Source organism: Hesperophylax consimilis, chromosome 5 (genome assembly GCF_061612785.1).
Source record: "Hesperophylax consimilis isolate HC1 chromosome 5, BYU_Hcon_1.0, whole genome shotgun sequence".
In the NCBI taxonomy this organism is placed as follows: Eukaryota; Metazoa; Arthropoda; class Insecta; order Trichoptera; family Limnephilidae; genus Hesperophylax; species Hesperophylax consimilis.
This window is the reverse complement of record NC_142840.1, coordinates 36,820,733-36,839,424: the sequence shown is the minus strand read 5'-3', so window position 1 is coordinate 36,839,424 and position 18,692 is coordinate 36,820,733. Positions and strand designations below refer to the sequence as shown.

Below are 18,692 nucleotides of genomic sequence, written 5' to 3'. Positions count from 1 at the left end.
TCACAATGTCTTTTGATAATCATCGGAATTTGACGGTCTTGTTACAATCCTTGGCTACGAGTCCGGAGGTCGCAGGCTTAAATCCCGGCCTACGGAAGTAAATTTTATTATATTTCATTTTGTTTTTCTTCCGCTGCTCATTTCACTAGGAATTCCTGTGTCAAATTGAGCAGCTTTACAATTATATTTAATCAAATAAGTAAATTACATAATACATATATAGATGGATTATATCAAATATGGACTTTCTGAAGTGATTTATGACAGAAACTACGATGGGTAATCCAAAATCATCACTCTCAGCTAGTATGGAATTTTTGAACATTTTCTTGAAAAGATTTAACGAACCTAAATAGTTTTTTTCTTATATTTTTACCGAGCATATTATAAACCAATGGAGTTTTATAAGAAAAACTACTTTGTCTAAAGGGTTTTCTGGTTTCCACCGGCTGATACACACTTGTGATCTTTTAGCAGTATCAATTTGGTTGAAAAAATTACAGAGATGTATAACTGCCTCAGTGACATAATTTTACTTTCACTATATAATAACTGTTACGAATACAAAAAACATTATTTCTTATATTTTAATTAGTGTTATTATCTTGTAGTAGCGGCGGAATGTTAAGCATAGTTAACTTTTAAGCAGTTGATTGGGGTTCGATTCCTGGCCATTCAATTTTATTTTCATTATTTAAAAATAAAAATTTCTTCATTTTTCCAGTTACATCATAATTTAAGACAGATAGTCTCATAAAACTTGACGGTTCATTACAATACAGTCCGTACCAGTTTGTGTTCACTGATTAAAGAAGCCGCTTGATGTGCTTAAAACATTTCAAGATATTGATGATACCGGTATTTCTTGGAAATGGAGTAAGGGGTAATTTGTAATTTGAATTTTATTCTAGATGAACGTCCTGTGGCTTACTACTTTAGTGTGCCTCTCTGCCTGTGTGATCCAGGCCCAAGAGATACAGGAGAAGGAGAAGCGGGGGCGCGTGCTGTGCGGCCAACACCTCCGGGAGGCCCTGGCTCTTGTGTGCCGGGGGGCCTACAACCCACAGTTCCCCAAGAGGGATGGGGGCGACGATGATCTGCAGGAAGAAGGCTACGACTACGAGCAGCTGCAGCTGCCATCTTACCCCGTCGCGTGGCCCTTCCTGTCCCGCCAGGCTGCCAACTCGCTGCTGCAGACGGACGACTTCCTCCACCGCTCCCGGCGCTATACCCACGGCGTGGTGGACGAGTGTTGCCATAAGATCTGCGACTACTACACTCTCAGAAGCTACTGCGCTGAGAAAGCATAATTCTTATACGTCTCACTTCTATCTTCGAAACGGCTTCCATTTCAATTTAAAGAATTGTCTCTAAAAACCTTATATTAAATATGTTATATATTACGTAGAAGAAACTACCAAAAAAAATGTACGGAATAAACTATATTTCATAACCCATTTAAACCTATTCATTCTTTACCAACCTATACATTTCATCATTCAACAGATGTATCGATGGTTTGAAATTTTGAAGATCTTGAAAAAATATTTCTTTTTGGTAAATGAGTACCCGGCCAGTGGGCTAATTTTATTTTATTGGTTAGTGAATTTCGAAAGTATTATTTATAAATATATAATAAAAAATTGGGTTTAATAATAATAATAAAACGTATGTTGACAAAATTAAGTCAAACAAATGGTTGAGTATTGGAGAGTTGAGCGCAGAAATAGAAGGATTTATGCTTGCAATTCAGGATAGAGTCATTAATACTAAAAATTATAGAAAGCATATAATCAAAGATACAAATCAAATTGATGATTTGTGTAGAAAATGTTTGGCTTTTCCGGAAACTATAGAACATATTATATCGGGATGTTCTATATTAGCACCGTCCGAGTATACATTTAGGCACAATCAAGTTTTAAAAATAATTCACCAAAATTTGGTAATTAAACATAACTTGATTGACTGCCGTAATGTAGTACCATATTATGAATACGAACCAAATTCATTTTTAGAAAACGAATTTTATAAAATATATTATGATAAAACTATACTAACAGACCGAGCGATTAGTCATAATAGACCCGATATAGTTTTACATGACAAAATTAAAAAAATAACTTATATCATTGATGTCGCTATTCCAAATTCCTGTAATATTCAAAAATCTGTTAGTGAAAAAATAAGAAAATACACAGATTTAGGAAATGAAATAAAAATAATTTGGCATTCTCAGACTATAAAAATATTACCATTCGTTATTTCGGCTACTGGCATTATACCTAGCTCTCTAATTAAAAATTTAGGCGTATTAGATCTATCAAAAAATTTATATATAAAGATGCAAAAGTCGGTCATTTTGAATACATGTAGGATAACAAAAGATTTTTTAAATATTTATGTTGAGGGATCAGTAGGATTTATAGGCCCTGTTAGAAGTTCTACCGAGCCGAACCCTCTGATATGAAAATATCTGGAGACGGTGAATTTTTTTTCCCATTTGATATCTGGTGATTTGACGTGTTGTTGTTCTTGTATTGTTTTGTATTTATTTTACTTATATAATGCACTTACATAGTGTTGATTGACTAGCTGATCATTTGTGGAAAAGTGAGTGGAAGGGTTAAGTTTTTCCTTTGGGGAAGACTTAACCCGGACAACTAAATCGGAAGTTTAAAAAAAAAAAAAAAAATAATAATAAATAATTGCTTAGCAACGCTAGTTGAGGCATATGCTTTGCATTTGCTCTCTGATTATTTTTTGTAATATCATATAGAAAAGAATTAGCTTTGATCCCAAAACATATAAATATTTAAAGAAGAGTATATCAGATAACGCAATAAATAAACTGCCAGTAAGCCATAGGATATTTAGGTAAATAAATACGATTTAAAATTTTTTTATTATTTTAGGACCCCAGTAACCAAGGTAAACAACAATATTTGACATTCATTTGAAAAAAATAAATTTTAAAGGTATATTTTTATGTTATCGTTTTTTCTGGAACATAATATTTCATAGATTTGTAATGTTGAAAGGTAGTTGAATTGGAAATTATAGATTTGTTATGTCGAAAGGTAGTTTGATTAGAATATTTAATTTGGTCATATTGAAAATTATTTGTTGATTTGGTTACTGGAATGTAGCAGTAACGATACAATCATCTCCTAGTTGTTTTGCCAAATGACAACAATGTCATTTGCAACCAACGTAGATGAACAGGGGATTATTATGTCATCTATACAGATGAACATGGATAGTCTAAGACCCCAAAAAACAAAAGCAGGTATTCCTAGACAACGTATGAAATGGACGAACGATGTCAATATGTTCATTGTTCGTTCATATTTTTATGTAACCAAACTAGAAACAGATATGTTGTTATATAGGAAAAAATTACATTCACTTTTCTCACAAAATTATCCGATTGCCCAGGTAAACGAACAAAGATTAGCAGACCAAAAGCGAGCAATTTTCAAAAATAATTTAATTTCTGTAGTCACATTAGAACAGATTAAAAGAGAAGTAGCAGATAGATTGCAAATGGTAAATAATTTAGAACAAATTAACACAAGTACTGTCATATCAGATGCATTGAATGTAGATAATTTGGATAATATTCTAGTAGAAATGTCCAATGATATTACAGTAGATTCAAATAACTTAGACGTTATTTATAATCTTAGGGAAATCAACATTGCAAATTTAAACTTTGTTGATGATAATGTAGTAGAATTAGCTAACTTACTTCATAATAATATAAAAAGATATATAGATGTAGAGCCAACAGTTAGACCAAAATTACCAAAATTACATACGTCAAAGAAATTATCTAAATTAATTTTTGAATTAAATAACATAATTTTACCAAAAATCATATTTGACGAAATTAGATTTTTAGATCTTCATACAATAGTATATGCTACTGCTATTACTGTTTGTAATAAGTTAGGAATCAAATTATCATCCTCTGATGATAGATCATATAGTCATAGTAAACCAGAATGGCAGATCAGATTAGAAAATGATGTAGTATTTTTAAGAAGTAACATAGCTAGAGTAATAGAATATAAAAATGGGAATAGAAGTAGGAAAATTTTGAGACATGTAGATGAAATTGGGAGAAAATTTGGTTATAATATAGATAGTCATAATAATGAAAATATAATCAATGATTTATTGGATTTATTAAAACAAAAATTAGGCGTAAAAGCTAGTAGATTAAAAAGATATAATTATACGTATAATAAAAAAAATAATAACAGATTATTCCATAAAAATGAAAAAATATTTTATTCCAAACTTGACGATAAACAAAATATTATTTCGAATAATAATATTCCGTTGCCATCTGAATCAGATATGCGCGATTTTTGGACTAAAATTTGGAGTAAAGATATAAAACATAACGAGTCAAGTCCCTGGATAGAAAATGAAGAACTCAATTTTTCAGGCATTGAACAAATGATTTTTTCTAATATATCTGTTGAATTGTTAACCAAAATTATTAAAAATACTCATAATTGGAAAGCCACGGGTTGCGATTGGATACATAATTTTTGGTACAAACGTCTAACTACTTTACATCCTCTTTTGGCAAAAAATCTTTCAAAATTTGTCAGTCAACCACAAAATTTTCCAAATTTTCTAACTAAGGGCATTACTTATATGTTGCCCAAAAGCGAAAATATTAATAATCCCTCTCAGTACAGACCCATTACATGTTTACCGACAATATACAAAATATTAACCTCTTGCTTGACAGATTTAATATATACTCATTTAGATGAAAAAAATATTTTATCTGAACAACAAAAAGGTTGTCGCAGAAAACATATGGGATGTAAAGAACAATTAGTTATTGATTCTGTAATTCTAAAACAGATTCAAACTCGAAAACGTAATTTACATACTTGCTATATAGACTACCAAAAGGCTTTCGATAGTGTCCCGCACTCGTGGCTGATCAAAGTATTAAATATATATAAAATTAACCCCATTATTATTAGCTTTCTGGAAAATATTATGTCCTTTTGGAATACCAATTTACTTATCAATTTAAAAGGTAAGAAAATAGTAATACCGGGCATTTCAATTAAAAGAGGAATTTTTCAAGGAGACTCATTGAGTCCTCTTTGGTTTTGTTTAGCATTGAATCCTCTATCTAAAATTTTAATTAAAAGCAAGTTTGGAATAAAAGTTAAGGGTAATACAAGGGAGAGTAGTACAATTTCGCATTTATTATATATGGATGACATAAAATTATTTTCGAATTCTGAACAAAATTTAGAGAAAATGATCGAGGTAGTTAAAAACTTTTCAGATGATATCAAAATGACTTTTGGTTTAGATAAATGTAGAACGATCCATATAGAGAAAGGCAAAATTGTAGATGGGGACGAGAGTATATTTAGAAATTTCCAAATTACTAGTATGAAAAGGGATGAGGTTTATAAGTATTTAGGATACCCACAATCAAATAGATTAGACCATAGTAGTATTAAAAATGATATTAGGATTAAATTTCAAACTAGGATCAGGAAAATTTTAAAATGCAATCTATCTGCTAAAAATTTAGTAAAAGCAATAAATACTTGGGCAATACCTCTATTAACGTACTCATTTGGCATAATTAAATGGTCTAATACAGATTTAGATAACTTAGAAAGATTAATTAGAACTACGCTAACAAAGTTTAATTGCCATCATCCAAATTCAGCTATAGAACGAGTTAATTTACCTAGAAATTTAGGAGGTAGAGGTATAGTCAAAATAACTTCTTTGAAACATAATCAGGTAGAAATGCTAAGAACTTTTTCCATAGGAAAGCTCATAGCTCAGAAATGCACAAAATAATTTGCAAGGCAGATAGAAATATTACACCTTTAAATTTATACGATGAGAATGCCAACATTTTTATAAATCCCAACCAGGAATTATTAGATTCCTGGTCAAATAAAATTTTACACGCAAAACACTTCAATTATCTCAACCAAACGTATGTTGACAAAATTTCGTCAAACAAATGGTTGAGTATTGGAGAGTTGAGCGCAGAAATAGAAGGATTTATGATTGCCATTCAGGATAGAGTCATTAATACTAAAAATTATAGAAAGCATATAATCAAAGATACAAATCAAATTGATGATTTGTGTAGAAAATGTTTGGCTTTTCCGGAAACTATAGAACATATTATATCGGGATGTTCTATATTAGCACCGTCCGAGTATACATTTAGGCACAATCAAGTTTTAAAAATAATTCACCAAAATTTGGTAATTAAACATAACTTGATTGACTGCCGTAATGTAGTACCATATTATGAATACGAACCAAATTCATTTTTAGAAAACGAATTTTATAAAATATATTATGATAAAACTATACTAACAGACCGAGCGATTAGTCATAATAGACCCGATATAGTTTTACATGACAAAATTAAAAAAATAACTTATATCATTGATGTCGCTATTCCAAATTCCTGTAATATTCAAAAATCTGTTAGTGAAAAAATAAGAAAATACACAGATTTAGGAAATGAAATAAAAAGAATTTGGCATTCTCAGACTATAAAAATATTACCATTCGTTATTTCGGCTACTGGCATTATACCTAGCTCTCTAATTAAAAATTTAGGCGTATTAGATCTATCAAAAAAATTATATATAAAGATGCAAAAGTCGGTCATTTTGAATACATGTAGGATAACAAAAGATTTTTTAAATATTTATGTTGAGGGATCAGTAGGATTTATAGGCCCTGTTAGAAGTTCTACCGAGCCGAACCCTCTGATATGAAAATATCTGGAGACGGTGAATTATTTTCCCATTTGATCTCTGGTGATTTGACGTGTTGTTCTTGTATTGTTTTGTATTTATTTTGCTTATATAATGCACTTACATAATGTTGATTGACTAGATGATCATTTGTGGAAAAGTGAGTGGAAGGGTTAAGTTTTTCCTTTGGGGAAGACTTAACCCGGACAACTAAATCGGAAATTTAAAAAAAAAAAAAATAATAATAATAATTAGACCAAAATTACCAAAATTACATACGTCAAAGAAATTATCTAAATTAATTTTTGAATTAAATAACATAATTTTACCAAAAATCATATTTGACGAAATTAGTTTTTTAGATCTTCATACAATAGTATATGCTACTGCTATTACTGTTTGTAATAAGTTAGGAATCAAATTATCATCCTCTGATGATAGATCATATAGTCATAGTAAACCAGAATGGCAGATCAGATTAGAAAATGATGTAGTATTTTTAAGAAGTAACATAGCTAGAGTAATAGAATATAAAAATGGGAATAGAAGTAGGAAAATTTTGAGACATGTAGATGAAATTGGGAGAAAATTTGGTTATAATATAGATAGTCATAATAATGAAAATATAATCAATGATTTATTGGATTTATTAAAACAAAAATTAGGCGTAAAAGCTAGTAGATTAAAAAGATATAATTATACGTATAATAAAAAAAATAATAACAGATTATTCCATAAAAATGAAAAAATATTTTATTCCAAACTTGACGATAAACAAAATATTATTTCGAATAATAATATTCCGTTGCCATCTGAATCAGATATGCGCGATTTTTGGACTAAAATTTGGAGTAAAGATATAAAACATAACGAGTCAAGTCCCTGGATAGAAAATGAAGAACTCAATTTTTCAGGCATTGAACAAATGAGTTTTTCTAATATATCTGTTGAATTGTTAACCAAAATTATTAAAAATACTCATAATTGGAAAGCCACGGGTTGCGATTGGATACATAATTTTTGGTAGAAACGTCTAACTACTTTACATCCTCTTTTGGCAAAAAATCTTTCAAAATTTGTCAGTCAACCACAAAATTTTCCAAATTTTCTAACTAAGGGCATTACTTATATGTTGCCCAAAAGCGAAAATATTAATAATCCCTCTCAGTACAGACCCATTACATGTTTACCGACAATATACAAAATATTAACCTCTTGCTTGACAGATTTAATATATACTCATTTAGATGAAAAAAATATTTTATCTGAACAACAAAAAGGTTGTCGCAGAAAACATATGGGATGTAAAGAACAATTAGTTATTGATTCTGTAATTCTAAAACAGATTCAAACTCGAAAACGTAATTTACATACTTGCTATATAGACTACCAAAAGGCTTTCGATAGTGTCCCGCACTCGTGGCTGATCAAAGTATTAAATATATATAAAATTAACCCCATTATTATTAGCTTTCTGGAAAATATTATGTCCTTTTGGAATACCAATTTACTTATCAATTTAAAAGGTAAGAAAATAGTAATACCGGGCATTTCAATTAAAAGAGGAATTTTTCAAGGAGACTCATTGAGTCCTCTTTGGTTTTGTTTAGCATTGAATCCTCTATCTAAAATGTTAATTAAAAGCAAGTTTGGAATAAAAGTTAAGGGTAATACAAGGGAGAGTAGTACAATTTCGCATTTATTATATATGGATGACATAAAATTATTTTCGAATTCTGAACAAAATTTAGAGAAAATGATCGAGGTAGTTAAAAACTTTTCAGATGATATCAAAATGACATTTGGTTTAGATAAATGTAGAACGATCCATATAGAGAAAGGCAAAATTGTAGATGGGGACGAGAGTATATTTAGAAATTTCCAAATTACTAGTATGAAAAGGGATGAGGTTTATAAGTATTTAGGATACCCACAATCAAATAGATTAGACCATAGTAGTATTAAAAATGATATTAGGATTAAATTTCAAACTAGGATCAGGAAAATTTTAAAATGCAATCTATCTGCTAAAAATTTAGTAAAAGCAATAAATACTTGGGCAATACCTCTATTAACGTACTCATTTGGCATAATTAAATGGTCTAATACAGATTTAGATAACTTAGAAAGATTAATTAGAACTACGCTAACAAAGTTTAATTGCCATCATCCAAATTCAGCTATAGAACGAGTTAATTTACCTAGAAATTTAGGAGGTAGAGGTATAGTCAAAATAACTTCTTTGAAACATAATCAGGTAGAAATGCTAAGAACTTTTTCCATAGGAAAGCTCATAGCTCAGAAATGCACAAAATAATTTGCAAGGCAGATAGAAATATTACACCTTTAAATTTATACGATGAGAATGCCAACATTTTTATAAATCCCAACCAGGAATTATTAGATTCCTGGTCAAATAAAATTTTACACGCAAAACACTTCAATTATCTCAACCAAACGTATGTTGACAAAATTTCGTCAAACAAATGGTTGAGTATTGGAGAGTTGAGCGCAGAAATAGAAGGATTTATGCTTGCCATTCAGGATAGAGTCATTAATACTAAAAATTATAGAAAGCATATAATCAAATATACAAATCAAATTGATGATTTGTGTAGAAAATGTTTGGCTTTTCCGGAAACTATAGAACATATTATATCGGGATGTTCTATATTAGCACCATCCGAGTATACATTTAGGCACAATCAAGTTTTAAAAATAATTCACCAAAATTTGGTAATTAAACATAACTTGATTGACTGCCGTAATGTAGTACCATATTATGAATACGAACCAAATTCATTTTTAGAAAACGAATTTTATAAAATATATTATGATAAAACTATACTAACAGACCGAGCGATTAGTCATAATAGACCCGATATAGTTTTACATGACAAAATTAAAAAAAATAACTTATATCATTGATGTCGCTATTCCAAATTCCTGAAATATTCAAAAATCTGTTAGTGAAAAAATAAGAAAATACACAGATTTAGGAAATGAAATAAAAAGAATTTGGCATTCTCAGACTATAAAAATATTACCATTCGTTATTTCGGCTACTGGCATTATACCTAGCTCTCTAATTAAAAATTTAGGCGTATTAGATCTATCAAAAAATTTATATATAAAGATGCAAAAGTCGGTCATTTTGAATACATGTAGGATAACGAAAGATTTTTTAAATATTTATGTTGAGGGATCAGTAGGATTTATAGGCCCTGTTAGAAGTACTACCGAGCCGAACCCTCTGATATGAAAATATCTGGAGTCGGTGAATTTTTTTTCCCATTTGATCTCTGGTGAGTTGACGTGTTGTTGTTCTTGTATTGTTTTGTATTTATTTTACTTATATAATGCACTTGCATAGTGTTGATTGACTAGCTGATCATTTGTGGAAAAGTGAGTGGAAGGGTTTAGTTTTTCCTATGGGAAGATTTAACCCGGACAACAAAATCGGAAGCATAAAAAAATAATTCAATATGTTCATTGTTCGTTCATATTTTTTATGTAACCAAACTAGAAACAGATATGTTGTTATATAGGAAAAAATTACATTCACTTTTCTCACAAAATTATCCGATTGCCCAGGTAAACGAACAAAGATTAGCAGACCAAAAGCGAGCAATTTTCAAAAATAATTTAATTCCTGTAGTCACATTAGAACAGATTAAAAGAGAAGTAGCAGATAGATTGCAAATGGTAAATAATTTAGAACAAATTGACACAAGTAATGTCATATCAGATGCATTGAATGTAGATAGTTTGGATGCTATTCTAGTCGAAATGTCCAATGATATTACAGTAGATTCAAATAACTTAGACGTTATTTATAATCTTAGGGAAATCAACATTGCAAATTTAAACTGTGTTGATGATAATGTAGTAGAATTAGCTAACTTACTTCATAATAATATAAACAGATATATAGATGTAGAGCCAGCAGTTAGACCAAAATTACCAAAATTACATACGTCAAAGAAATTATCTAAATTAATTTTTGAATTAAATAACATAATTTTACCAAAAATCATATTTGACGAAATTAGTTTTTTAGATCTTCATACAATAGTATATGCTACTGCTATTACTGTTTGTAATAAGTTAGGAATCAAATTATCATCCTCTGATGATAGATCATATAGTCATAGTAAACCAGAACGGCAGATCAGATTAGAAAATGATGTAGTATTTTTAAGAAGTAACATAGCTAGAGTAATAGAATATAAAAATGGGAATAGAAGTAGGAAAATTTTGAGACATGTAGATGAAATTGGGAGAAAATTTGGTTATAATATAGATAGTCATAATAATGAAAATATAATCAATGATTTATTGGATTTATTAAAACAAAAATTAGGCGTAAAAGCTAATAGATTAAAAAGATATAATTATACGTATAATAAAAAAAATAATAACAGATTATTCCATAAAAATGAAAAAATATTTTATTCCAAACTTGACGATAAACAAAATATTATTACGAATAATAATATTCCGTTGCCATCTGAATCAGATATGCGCGATTTTTGGACTAAAATTTGGAGTAAAGATATAAAACATAACGAGTCAAGTCCCTGGATAGAAAATGAAGAACTCAATTTTTCAGGCATTGAACAAATGAGTTTTTCTAATATATCGGTTGAATTGTTAACCAAAATTATTAAAAATACTCATAATTGGAAAGCCACGGGTTGCGATTGGATACATAATTTTTGGTACAAACGTCTAACTACTTTACATCCTCTTTTGGCAAAAAATCTTTCAAAATTTGTCAGTCAACCACAAAATTTTCCAAATTTTCTAACTAAGGGCATTACTTATATGTTGCCCAAAAGCGAAAATATTAATAATCCTTCTCAGTACAGACCCATTACATGTTTACCGACAATATACAAAATATTAACCTCTTGCTTGACAGATTTAATATATACTCATTTAGATGAAAAAAATATTTTATCTGAACAACAAAAAGGTTGTCGCAGAAAACATATGGGATGTAAAGAACAATTAGTTATTGATTCTGTAATTCTAAGACAGATTCAAACTCGAAAACGTAATTTACATACTTGCTATATAGACTACCAAAAGGCTTTCGATAGTGTCCCGCACTCGTGGCTGATCAAAGTATTAAATATATATAAAATTAACCCCATTATTATCAGCTTTTTGGAAAATATTATGTCCTTTTGGAATACCAATTTACTTATCAATTTAAAAGGTAAGAAAATAGTAATACCGGGAATTTCAATTAAAAGAGGAATTTTTCAAGGAGACTCATTGAGTCCTCTTTGGTTTTGTTTAGCATTGAATCCTCTATCTAAAATGTTAATTAAAAGCAAGTTTGGGTAATACAAGGGAGAGTAGTACAATTTCGCATTTATTATATATGGATGACATAAAATTATTTTCGAATTCTGAACAAAATTTAGAGAAAATGATCGAGGTAGTTAAAAACTTTTCAGATGATATCAAAATGACTTTTGGTTTAGATAAATGTAGAACGATCCATATAGAGAAAGGCAAAATTGTAGATGGGGACGAGAGTATATTTAGAAATTTCCAAATTACTAGTATGAAAAGGGATGAGGTTTATAAGTATTTAGGATACCCACAATCAAATAGATTAGACCATACTAGTATTAAAAATGATATTAGGATTTAATTTCAAACTAGGATCAGGAAAATTTTAAAATGCAATCTATCTGCTAAAAATTTAGTAAAAGCAATAAATACTTGGGCAATACCTCTATTAACGTACTCATTTGCCATAATTAAATGGTCTAATACCGATTTAGATAACTTAGAAAGATTAATTAGAACTACGCTAACAAAGTTTAATTGCCATCATTCAAATTCAGCTATAGAACGAGTTAATTTACCTAGAAATTTAGGAGGTAGAGGTATAGTCAAAATAACTTCTTTGAAACATAATCAGGTAGAAATGCTAAGAACTTTTTTCCATAGGAAAGCTCATAGCTCAGAAATGCACAAAATAATTTGCAAGGCAGATAGAAATATTACACCTTTAAATTTATACGATGAGAATGCTAACATTTTTATAAATCCCAACCAGGAATTATTAGATTCCTGGTCAAATAAAATTTTACACGCAAAACACTTCAATTATCTCAACCAAACGTATGTTGACAAAATTTCGTCAAACAAATGGTTGAGTATTGGAGAGTTGAGCGCAGAAATAGAAGGATTTATGCTTGCCATTCAGGATAGAGTCATTAATACTAAAAATTATAGAAAGCATATAATCAAATATACAAATCAAATTGATGATTTGTGTAGAAAATGTTTGGTTTTTCCGGAAACTATAGAACATATTATATCGGGATGTTCTATACTAGCACCGTCCGAGTATACATTTAGGCACAATCAAGTTTTAAAAATAATTCACCAAAATTTGGTAATTAAACATAACTTGATTGACTGCCGTAATGTAGTACCATATTATGAATACGAACCAAATTCATTTTTAGAAAACGAATTTTATAAAATATATTATGATAAAACTATACTAACAGACCGAGCGATTAGTCATAATAGACCCGATATAGTTTTGCATGACAAAATTAAAAAAATAACTTATATCATTGATGTCGCTATTCCAAATTCTTGTAATATTCAAAAATCTGTTAGTGAAAAAATAAGAAAATACACAGATTTAGGAAATGAAATAAAAAGAATTTGGCATTCTCAGACTATAAAAATATTACCATTCGTTATTTCGGCTACTGGCATTATACCTAGCTCTCTAATTAAAAATTTAGGCGTATTAGATCTATCAAAAAAATTATATATAAAGATGCAAAAGTCGGTCATTTTGAATACATGTAGGATAACAAAAGATTTTTTAAATATTTATGTTGAGGGATCAGTAGGATTTATAGGCCCTGTTAGAAGTTCTACCGAGCCGAACCCTCTGATATGAAAATATCTGGAGTCGGTTAATTATTTTCCCATTTGATCTCTGGTGAATTGACGTGTTGTTCTTGTATTGTTTTGTATTTATTTTGCTAATATAATGCACTTACATAATGTTGATTGACTAGATGATCATTTGTGGAAAAGTGAGTGGAAGGGTTAAGTTTTTCCTTTGGGGAAGATTTAACCCGGACAACTAAATCGGAAGTTAAAAAAGAAAAAAAAAAAAATAAGTGTTTTATTATCTTTTTTTGTGTAACAAATAGATATAATGATATCCTCACTGGGATCTCCCGTGCTGAGGATTTAATTTACTTATGTATAATTTAATTATAAGAAAATTAATATTACATCAAAGTTACAAATACATTTAAATATATATTTAATAATATTTTTTTAAATAAATGACAAAATTCGCGCATTCTTAAAACGTTCGTCGTACATTTATCTTGGTAATAAGAAGATTTAGATCCGACAACAATATGTTTGCATTTACGAGTAGTAATGAGTTCACGCATGTGCGCTATGAGATTCTGTGCGCTATGGAAACCGTGGGTGACAGCTATTTATATATCTTCTTGTAATATTTTCATAAATGGTGGTTTTGTTCATAAAATGGTCAACGTTTGTTGTTTTGTTTTACATTAACCCCATACAGGAGTCACTGAGGAAAATTATTTTATCTCAGGGCCTATGTGGATATGCTGTTTAGAGGTTTTATTTAAGGATAGGAGAGGAAGTTCTGGTAAGTTAAAAGGTATGAGGGATGGGTAGGAATGTTGGGATCAGTGTGTTCAGAAGTGACGGACGTTTTAATCTATCGGTTCCATGATATTTCATCAAAATGAAAATTCAACACAATAAATAAATCTCTTAAGTAGGTACCTACTAATTAAGTTTTTTTCTGAATCATGACTAGGATAAGTGTACCTAGTGTACTTTGAGGAAATGTACAAAGAAGAGTGAGAAAAATGAGTATTGCAAATTTATGAAGAATCTCTTCAAATTAATCATAATCCGGTTAAAAATGAAAATACAGACCTTGACAAATGAATTAATAGTTTTCCTGATAAACTTTTAATAAATGACGAATATATTATCACGACGTTGGAACATGTATTTGTGAAAATCCTAATATATTCATTCTTCGTTATTATAATACATGTTATCAAGGCACAAGTATTATATATTATTTATTAGTACTTTACTAAAAGTTTGTCAGGAAACAGTCTGCAATCCCGTTTTTAACCCGATTACCAATAATTTTAAGTGACATCATAACGCATAATAGTAGGTGGAAGAGACAGTCCGGGTGACCCAACGATTGAGAAGAAGACTATAGTTGATCAAGAAAATTAAGAACAGGGTTTTCAAAGAAACTTTTCCCGTAAAAGATCAATGGTTTCGTTGCTTGTGTGGCACGTAGCGCCGTCTTGTTGAAAGTAAACGTTGTCCAGATCAATATCATCCAATTTTGGCCATAAAACATCATTATTCATCTCTCGATAGCGCAATCCATTCACCGTAACTGTTGCTCCAGCCTCATTTTCAAAAAAGTAAGGTCCAATGACTTCGCCGGACCATAAACCGCACCAAACAGTCACACGTTGAGGATAGAGAGGCTTTTCAACAATAACTCTTGGGTTTTCCGAGTCCCAGATGCGACAATTTTGCTTGTTGATGAAGCCACCGAGGTGGAAATGGGCCTCGTCACTCAAGATGATTTTTCGATGGAATTCTAATAATTAATAATAGTGAATTTTAATAATTTCAATGCGTTGATGAAGCGTGTATCGTTCCATTTTTATTAATGGCGTAGTTTCTACTTGTCAAATTTCAAAAACTGACAGCTTCAAAAGTAACATCTACCGAAATAGCGGGCTATTCAAAATAACACCTCTTATTGGAAAACCCTATATTAGGTAGTGCCACCTATAGGTAAGCTTTAAGTATCGAAATGACAGAATTGTATGAATGATCGTGAATGAAGCAAGGAACACGAGCTATAAAGTAATTAGTAGGGTGGCATTCGAACATCTCTGGCCACCTTTGCGGAGAAATGAAGTAGGAAAAAACCTCATTTCTCATTTCTACTTTAGTTACCTATGTAACCTATTTATTCTAGTTTTTGTTTCATCACTTTTCATGACTACATATCATTTTTTGGAGGTGTGTTGAAATGTCATTTTGATGACATACACGGTCACAGAATCTATTGATACCGCTGCGCCGCAAGGTGATGGGTCAAGAAAGACCACTAAAGAGAGGTCAATGGGTCTCCCAAACCATCTTCTCCAGATCTGGCACGCCAGGCAGCTGGTGGGCAGGCTCACTCTGAACACTAAACTGAGTCACTAAACGTAGCGAAACGCTTGTGGTGACCTGTGGCAGAGGTGTTAGTTATACCTTAAATGGTTCCCGATAGGGCGGTGGTGATGATCTGGCTGTAGTAACACAGACCATCAGGGAATTTAAATCCCTACGAAAAAAATTGGTTGATTATTAAATTCACTCTGCAGGAGAAGTAACAACTTATAATCCAGCCACCAAAATACATAAAAACAGAAGACTCACCAGAAATATCACTCCCGTTGAGTTTAGCTCCTCAATCTTCAAATTCGGCAGCGGACTAGTGATCGACACAATAATATTTGCTTTCGCACTATGAAGCTATAATCTGTCACCACCAGCTCTCAAGAGAGTGGAATTTTGAATAATAAAGAATTAACACATTGTAATTCTAAAGTGGTCACTTTATTGTGACTAAAATATATTAATCCTTTTGTCTTAAATCCACCAAACAGAGTGGTGCCCTCTTTTGTCAAATGATATAATTCGGATGAATCCATCTGATTGCAGAGCAAAATCTATACAAAAATTGACCAGAGATGTCTCTTCTGTCCACTATTTTAATTTTTTATTTCAAACTAATTTTAAGTCTACTGCCTCTCCAGGCGGTACCCTCCCAAATTTACACTCACTATTATATTCATGTAATTTTATATATTTAAATGTGTTATTTTTCGTCAGTTTAAGTCTGAATAGATCATATAATGTAGTAACTATGATTTTCGGTTGCAGTAAAATATGTAGTCTTTTAAATCATAGCCAGTGTATTAAGTCTTTACCTAAGGTAGTACAATTGGCCAATTATAGTGGCCGCTCGCCGCCCATCTATATTAGGGAGGTAGGTAACTCTACCACATTTTCGTCACGTTTTTTAATAAGTCCGTTAGTGTGTAAAAACTAAAACACAATTATTTTTGTCAATAATATGAAATCAATCGTCGCATTGTTTATACCTTACAATATGTTGTGTTCGTACAAACAGGTCTCCAACTCGTTTTGGAAGGAGTTAATAAATTAGTGGTTCTTTTAGATTAATCAGGGATTTATAACCTAAGCTGGCTAATTGGAATCTGAAACAGTAAGTTTCTCTGAGAGCCTTACCACTGGCCCTGGCGACTACTGGCCACTGGCTCCATCTTCCGGACTTCCACGCAAGCTCTATGCACTGCCATCTGTGCGTGCATCTACGAAGCTCTTACTTCCCAACACAATACTTAATATTAATTAACGTTTTAATGGCCTTTGTAGTAATTAATCACAATAATTAATCTATTATAAATAATATAGATATGGTATATTTGCGGCACTTTCCAGAGTGGAAGATATTCTCAGTATCGCTTTGGTGAAAGACAACCATTCTGCATTGAAAAGTTGCTTAAAATTGCTTTAGCTGTGTTTGGTGACAAGATTTGAATAGTCAGGTACTTCCTCTACTCATCTCCTTTCCCCCCCCCCCTACCCTAAAACTCACAACATACCCTAATTGGGAATTTCATAGTCCCGCTGACACCATCCGGTTGGGAGCAGTTGGGACTCTTATGTGGTCACATTAATCATAATAATTTAATTTGGGTACCGCCGCCCCAGGAACCATCCATTGGTCGCCCCAAGTGGTTCACTATAACTTTGAGGTGAGGATTGTCTAGCTCGTCTGCTGACCTACTGAGTTGTGAGCCGGACTGGAGAGACTGGTTGAGGGAGATCTTTTAACCTCTCCAGCAGGAATCTCGACCTATCGAGAGATGAATTCAAAAGTCCGTCTTTTCTGGAAACACTGACTGCCAGATTCCTACCCACCTCTTTTATATTTTTCCTTCCCAGATCTTCCTCTCCTTCCTTTTCTTAAAAGATAAGAAATTCCCAGGTTAACGTCTTCAAGCATGTAGGTATTCATAAATTATTTTCTTCAATACTACCACAGAATAAAGAGTGAATACGTCGAACATAATTAATCTTATTTCGAATAATAATTTCAGAAAGAAATTTAATATAATTTAACTATAGAAACTACGTAGCTCTGTTTATCTTACCAATGTTTTGTAATTTTCCTAGTTTTATATTTTTCCATCTTGCATGGTGGAGTGTCTAGTTTCCACTTTATTTCGTTTTTGACATTGTTTTTGTTTTAGAGGTTGTGTTTTATTTTGTCTTATATTTTCATTTGGATTTTTTGTTTTGATTTTGCGTTGATATTGTTTTTTTTTTTGTTTTTTTTTTTGTTTTTATTTAGATCTTCTTTGTAAAATAATAAAATGTAAAAGCCCAGGCGGGCGTGAAATTATAAATAAATATTAATAATTGGATAACTTGTATAGCGCCGTTTTTGTGAAAAATCACCACAAAGGCGCTGTGAATGTTTCGTGGATAAATAGAAGTGCTCAAATGAAAAAAAAGGTAAATTTATTACAGTAAACTAATTTTTCATTAAAAAAATCTATGAACTTAATAGTGTTTGAGATAAGGCTTTTCAAAATTTCCTAAATTTTTGAAGTTTTGACAATTTTCGCAATTTTAGTGGTTTTAACTTGAAAGCTAAAGCCAAACCAGGCCGAAAGAGAGCCCCTTCACCGATCTTTGATTTAAAAATTGAGAAACATGTTCCAAAAATAATAAATGCCGTTG

At 31.0% G+C, this 18,692-nt stretch overlaps 1 protein-coding gene across 1 annotated transcript; it reads left to right on the top strand.

The window, feature by feature from the left end:
* Nucleotides 1–911: 911 nt before the first annotated feature.
* Nucleotides 912–1,310, top strand: LOC149423885 (LIRP-like). Its single transcript, XM_089631917.1, has one exon. It carries the CDS (start codon nt 912–914, stop codon nt 1,308–1,310), a length of 399 nt encoding a protein of 132 aa, XP_089488043.1.
* The last annotated feature ends 17,382 nt before the right edge of the window (nt 1,311–18,692 follow it).